The sequence below is a fragment of the Buteo buteo genome, chromosome 10, assembly GCF_964188355.1.
Source record: "Buteo buteo chromosome 10, bButBut1.hap1.1, whole genome shotgun sequence".
NCBI classification, from domain to species: Eukaryota; Metazoa; Chordata; class Aves; order Accipitriformes; family Accipitridae; genus Buteo; species Buteo buteo.
Genome location: NC_134180.1, coordinates 43,179,706 through 43,185,792, shown reverse-complemented (window position 1 = coordinate 43,185,792; position 6,087 = coordinate 43,179,706). Strand labels below are relative to the sequence as shown.

The 6,087-nt window shown below is 60.3% G+C and overlaps 1 protein-coding gene across 1 annotated transcript; it reads right to left on the bottom strand.

The window, feature by feature from the left end:
• Positions 1 to 328: 328 nt before the first annotated feature.
• On the bottom strand, positions 329 to 2,647 carry GADD45A (growth arrest and DNA damage inducible alpha). Its single transcript, XM_075037639.1, has 4 exons — positions 2,433 to 2,647; positions 2,212 to 2,313; positions 1,914 to 2,127; positions 329 to 1,163 (listed from the first exon to the last, which is right to left on the bottom strand). Exons 1-4 carry the CDS (start codon positions 2,630 to 2,632, stop codon positions 1,050 to 1,052), a joined length of 630 nt encoding a protein of 209 aa, XP_074893740.1. The 5' UTR covers positions 2,633 to 2,647; the 3' UTR covers positions 329 to 1,049.
• Positions 2,648 to 6,087: the final 3,440 nt, after the last annotated feature.

Here is a 6,087-nt window from a genome sequence, read left to right as displayed (position 1 = left end):
AATCAGGTTTCCCCACCTTCCAAGAAAACTCAGGCCTCTAAAGTTGGAGCCTCTAAAGTAACGCTCCCTCTCGGGGGTTTGGTTTTGGGTTTTTTTTTTTTCCGACTCTGCTAAGAAGTGGCAGCGTTCAAGAAAAATAAATAACATTTCCTGCAGCACATCAGCTGCTTTTTCGTTTAATGGCTTGGGAGGGGCTAGGAATAAACCCACACAGGACCTTGCCCATGGCCAGGACAAGGAAGCAGCTGCCAGATGAACCCTTTTGGCTGTATGCTAATAAGCAGGGACCAAGGGTTTGAGTTTAAACTTTATTTCCAAAAAAAAGGAAAACAAAAAAACCAAAACACAACCAAAAACCCAAAAAACAAAACACTATCCAATTTCAAACAATTATATTAATGTAGCTGCTTTTAACAGCCAACTGTTAAAAGATGTGTGGTTGCAGACCAACTGCTTAAGGGCATTCTGGTTCTCAGACCTCGGAGTATAAATAATTTTTTCATCAATATCATAAAATAACTTATTATATATCTTAGCATAAAAACTTGAGAATTAACATCCCAAAAATACAATAAAATTGTTTGTAAAACGTTTCGATTAACCTTTTTGCTCTTTAAGGTACTTAAACCAGGAACTGTTAAGTTGCACTTTAAAAAAAAAAAAAAACGGTGAAGGGTGTTGGGCGTTTTCGGTGAGTAACCCGGCCGTGCGGCACCCCTGCGCGTCAGGCAGGGCTCCTTCCTCCGGCGACGCAGGCGCTGCTCTTCCCTTCGCTTCCACGCTCATCCCCGCCGCTTCGGAGTCACTTTTCTTCCAAGAAGTCCCACGCAACACGTAGTTCAACTTCAGCCTACCCCCCCCCTTGACATCAGTTTTATCTCTTTTTGTTGTTTTGTTTTTGTTTTTTTTTTTCTTTTTTTCCTCCCCACCCTCCCACCACCCCCCCCCGCAATCCTCTTGCCAGGGCAGGGAGTTACTTCCTGAGCAACTGCTAAAATATTGCAAAACTTCAGTGCAATTCGGTTCAGTTCGTTCTCGGCCCGGCGCGGTCACCGCTCGGGGAGGTTAATCACTGGCACCCACTGATCCATGTAGCGACTCTCCCGGCAGAAGCACATCAGCTGACTCAGCGCTGGATCCTTCCACTGGGAGGCATGGGGGTTCTGGAAAGAGAGGGAGAAGGGGGGGGAAGCGTTTTAACAGAGAAGCAAAAACAACCCCCACAGAAAGAAAAAGCACAGCAGAAAACCCAGGAGCGTGAATCATCTTAAATTGCCACTAAGGCAAACAAACAAACCAACCCCAGAACCACGCGAGGAGTTTTGCAGCCTTGGACTCTGGGGCAGAGTAGGAAAAAGAACATGAGGAAAAAAAAGAAAAAATAATAAAAAAGGAAATCAAGTTTCCTGCAGGATCCCTCTGCGTGCAGGTACAGACCTGAGCCCCCGGTGAGGGCCAGAGCCGTGCCCCGGTTTGACCGAACGACATTTCGAAGTTGCGCTTGATCCCAGGCTTATGCAGGAGGAAAAAAATTTTAAAAAAAACCAAAACCCCAACGTGCTCTGCCTATTCACTGCTGCTTACTGGAAAGACGAGTTAACGCCTTAGAGCCAGACCGTGGCGGCCAGTTCGGGACGAGCTGCCGGTCCCGCCGCAGCACCCCGGGAGTGGTGGGAATCCACCGGCCACGGGGGACCGCCAGGAGGGAGAACCGGGCGGGATGCTCCCGGCCACGGGGGACCACCGGGAGGGAGAACCGGGCGGGATGCTCCCGGCCACGGGGGACCACCGGGAGGGAGAACCGGGCGGGATGCTCCCGGCCACGGGGGACCACGAGGAGCCGACGGTGCCGGGCGGGATGCTCCCGGCCGGTTGGCGCTGGGGTTTGGGGGGTTCCCACGGGTCGCCCTCACCGTGACGAGGACGCAGTGGAGGTCGGCGGGCGAATCGGGGCCGGTGGCGGGCAGCAGGAGCTGGGCCAGCCTGGCCGGGTTACTGACGCGTAAGATGTTGATGTCGTTCTCGCAGCAGAAAGCTTGGATCAAGGTGAAGTGGATCTGCAGCGCCGCGTCCCCCGCCTCCTCTTCGTCGGCCGCCAGCAGGCACAGCACCACGTTGTCCGGGTCTCTGCGGGGACAGCCGCCGTCACCGGAGGGGCTTGGGGCCGGGGGCGTACCGGGGGTACCGGGGAAGGGAGGGGGGGTCACTCACACGTTGAGCAGCTTGGCGGCCTCGTAGACCCCGAGGGTGAGGCTCCGCTGGCTCAGCGCCTTGCTCAGCACCTCCTCCAGCGCGTCCCCCGCCTGCTCCATCCTGCCGCCGGGACAAGCACAGACAGGCCGCCGCCGCCACCGTCAACCGGGACCCGCACTCCTCCTCCTCCTCCTCCTCCTCCGTGCCCCCCCCCGCCGCCTGCCGTGCCCGTCCCTTACCTCCCGGCGGTGCGGTGGTCCCCGGGCAGCTCCTCCAGAGTCATAGTGGAGCCGCAGGTCCCGGTGCCGCCGCCGGTGCCCACCCGCCCCGCTCGCTCCGCGCCGCCGCCGCCTCTGCGGAACAAAGGCGCCCCCCCGGGCGTTATCCGACTCTCGCCCGACCAACCCGCGCCGGCCGCATTTGCATATTTTCTTCCCATTGGTTCATGCAAATGAGGCCGCTCCCCAACCCCCCTCCGCTCCACAGAACGGCCGAAGCGAAACGCCCGCCGCCTCGCCTCTGCCCACCGGCCGGGCAACCACGGGAACCGACGGGGAGGCGGCTGCTGATTGGCTTGCGGGAAGGAGAGGGCGGGGCGTTCGCCTGTAAAGAAGAGGGGCGGGGCAGCGGGCAGCGGGCCGCGCGCGCCGCCGGGGCCGCCGGAGCCCGGCTGTTGCGGGCGCCGCCGGTTCGAATCCCGTCCCATCCCGTCCCATCCCCGAAAAAGGAACGAGCAGACGCCGTTCCCGGGCTGCCTGCGGGAGGGGGAACGGGAGCGGTAACAAGCATTTGTTCCCCTTAAACCATAAAAACCTGCGGTCAGAGCTGCCAGCCGTGCCGCCCCGCCGTTTTGGCCGGGGGGCAAAGCTGGGCTGCGGGTGGGCGCAGCAGCCGCCCCGGTGTTGTTCCTCCGCTGCTTGCCGTTTCCCCTCGTCACCGGTTTACGGTGGTACCGGGAGATAAGGGGCCAGGCCCTTGGAGGGCGGGCGTTGGCGGTACCGGTAAGGTAGGGCCGGGTACGGCGGAGGTCGTGCGTCCCGGTCCGGCTTTGCCGTCGGTAGCGGAGCTTGGCCCGGTAAAGCCGAACGTGTTTCTGTAGCGGGACGTCGTCAGAGCGGCCCAGCAGTGCCGCCTGTTAGGCCCCCAAAGACCACGAGTTTCCCTTTAAATTCACAATTAGGATGAAGCCGTCTGTCTTCCCCGCAACCGCAAAGATTGCGCTCTTGCCGTTCCCCTTCGAGTGACCGCCGGCACACTCGGGAAATAACCTCACCAAAACCTCGGCACGGGCGATTGCAAAACACCTGGGACGCTCTCGTAGCCCTGGCAAACGATGTTTTCGTGCGTGGTTTTTGCGCGATACGGCCATCCCTCGGCGTAACGCTACTGGCAGCGTTTTGCGGCTCGTGGCGCCTTTATGCCGAGAGCCAGCCGGGGAGGTGGAAGGGACCCGCGCCCGTCCCGAGTGGCACGATGTGATTTAACCCCCAGCCCTGGAGAGCGTCCGCGGTGCTGGGGACGTGAGCATGAGGGACGCTGCCCTCCCCGTGCCGCCGTCCTTCCAGGAACTCGCGGTTCTCCGGCTTTCGCCTCGGCGGGGGACGTGGTTTCTGATCCGTGCGTCTGCCGCTGACATCTGTTTTGGGGTTTGCATTGGCCCCTCCGCGTCCCTGCCCGGGGTGGGGGTCACCCCCAGCCTTGCCTTAGAGGACACCCCGCCGCCTCTTGTACTATTCCGTGTTGGACCCAGAGGGGGCAAATGAGGCAGCGGAGTCTTAAAATACGTGCTCTGTGTGTAGTAAACATGTAGTTTCACTTCCAGCCTTTCTGGCTGGGAAAGGTAAGGCGGTCCGTTGGGAAACCCCAAACTTTGGAGGCAGCTTCGGCAGCTCCGGCCTCCGGCTCACGCGTCGTTAGCCGGGGCTGGCACGGCGTGGGCTCACCACTCGTGTTCGGGACGGTGCGAGGTTCCCCGGCGCGGGCGATGCTGACGGCCAGCTGTCGGGTACCCGCGTCACCGTCCCGGTGAAACCGCGACGGTCGCCCTCCTGACGGCGCCGGCACCTTGGGTCGGGTGGGCGGCAGCAGCGCGGCGACCGGCACCGTTCCCGACGTGAGCGGTAGGGAAAGGCAAGCTCTGGAGCACGGCCGGTGTTTCCGACGGCGTGCGTCCTTCTGCTGCTGAGCAGCGCTCTCTTCCCTCTCCCCAGTTTGTCGTCTTCTGGGCCACGCTATAATTCCCCGGTGAGTCACAGGCATTACAGCTTGCGCCAATACTTGCAAGAAACTCCTTTCCTGAGCGCAGTCTGAAGCCTGTAGCGCTCGGAAGTTACAGAGTTATCCCGACTTACCGCACCGGCAGTGGGGAGGGTGGCGTTTCGGCAGAGCCACCGGCGCGCCGGGCCGTGCTACGCCGGCTGGCGCGCTCCTGCGCCGGCGCCTGGCGTGCGGACCTTCCAAATATCCCTGGTGGACTGCACTCTCCTCGAGCACCGCTACGGTGAAGCGATGCTTCGATGCCGGAGCCGTAAGCCGTCCCCAGGCCAGCTGGCCGCCGGCATCTCGCCCTCGCCGGCCCCTCCGCAGGGTTTCCAAGCGCGGGGTCAAACTTGGGGTTTCTCCGGGAACTTACTTTTGCCGCCATATGGCCCGTCTCATCCCGGGAGACCTCCGGGGAGGATCCCTTCTAATGAGAGCCGTGTCAAAGATCACGCTTTCTCAGCTGTCGCACCTAAAAGCCTCCCGTCCTCCCGCGGCGAGTGCCAAAACGCTTGCCCAACCCGGGCTGCGAGCTGGCACGGTCCCACCGGCGCCGGCGGACGGGGGCTGCGGACGGGACCCTTGGTGGTCCCTCGCGGAGCTTTTGGCAGCCTGCGCTTTAAAGGTTTTCTTGCGTTGGCGTTTCCCTTCGGCTCGTAAACAGCGGCGGCCGTTTTCCACGGCGGCGTTTGCTGAAGCGTGGTGCGGCGTGCCGGTGAGCGCAGCCGAGCGATGCGGAGCGGCGTTCGGCACTCTGCTCGCAGAATCACTTAATTAGCCATTTGGAAAAGCAAGATCTGGGTATGGAACTGTTTTCCACAGCAGAATACAGAGAGCGATTTAAGTAGCCCCTCGGTTGTGCCGGCTACGGCAAGGAAAGCTTCCAAAAGTTTGCATATGTTCCCCCGGCTCGGCTCTCGCTGCCCATTGTCCTGCCGCCGCAGCCCTGATGAGATATGACACGACTTAACGAAGCCCACGGCATCAGGAGAAAGGGAAAAAAAGCCTCTTTTGCATCAGGTAGAGGGGTGGCAGATGGCAGGACCGCAGCAAAACAGGTGGAAGCATTGTGTGGTGACCCTCCGAATTAAGTTCGGTTAATTTGCTGTCTCTCTATTAGCAACTAAAGTCTCCGGCTTCGCTGAGAGCTCTCAGATTGTATCTCGCAGGCGGTCTGGCCGCGCAGCCCCATCTGTGGCCGGCCGCAGAGCTAAATCTGTCTCAAAGGCAACTGAAAAGCAGCTGAAGCCTCTTTTCTCTCCCCTCGGCAGCAGCAGCTCCCTGACCCTCACCAGTAATGACGGCAGGCGATGCTCTAAAACTGCATTTTCCCCGCAGGTTTCCCGGCTAGGGGCAGTTTTCCTTCCCTCCCTTTGTCCGGAGAAGCAGCGAGGATGCTCGGGAGCCACGCAGGTCCCTCCTGCTTTGCAATGGGGAGAAAGTGGCCGTACTGGGGACGCACCATGGCTGCTCTCCTGGGGAGCCCGGGACGGCGTCGGACCCGCAGTTGTCCCTCCATCAGCTCCCAGCTGGCAGCTGCTGCTAAACCTTCCTTTCATCGCCTGCCAAAACGCGCCCGGGGTGTTTTGCTCCCCCCTCAGACACCCCCCCCCCCCCCAGCCCTTTAATCCTGAC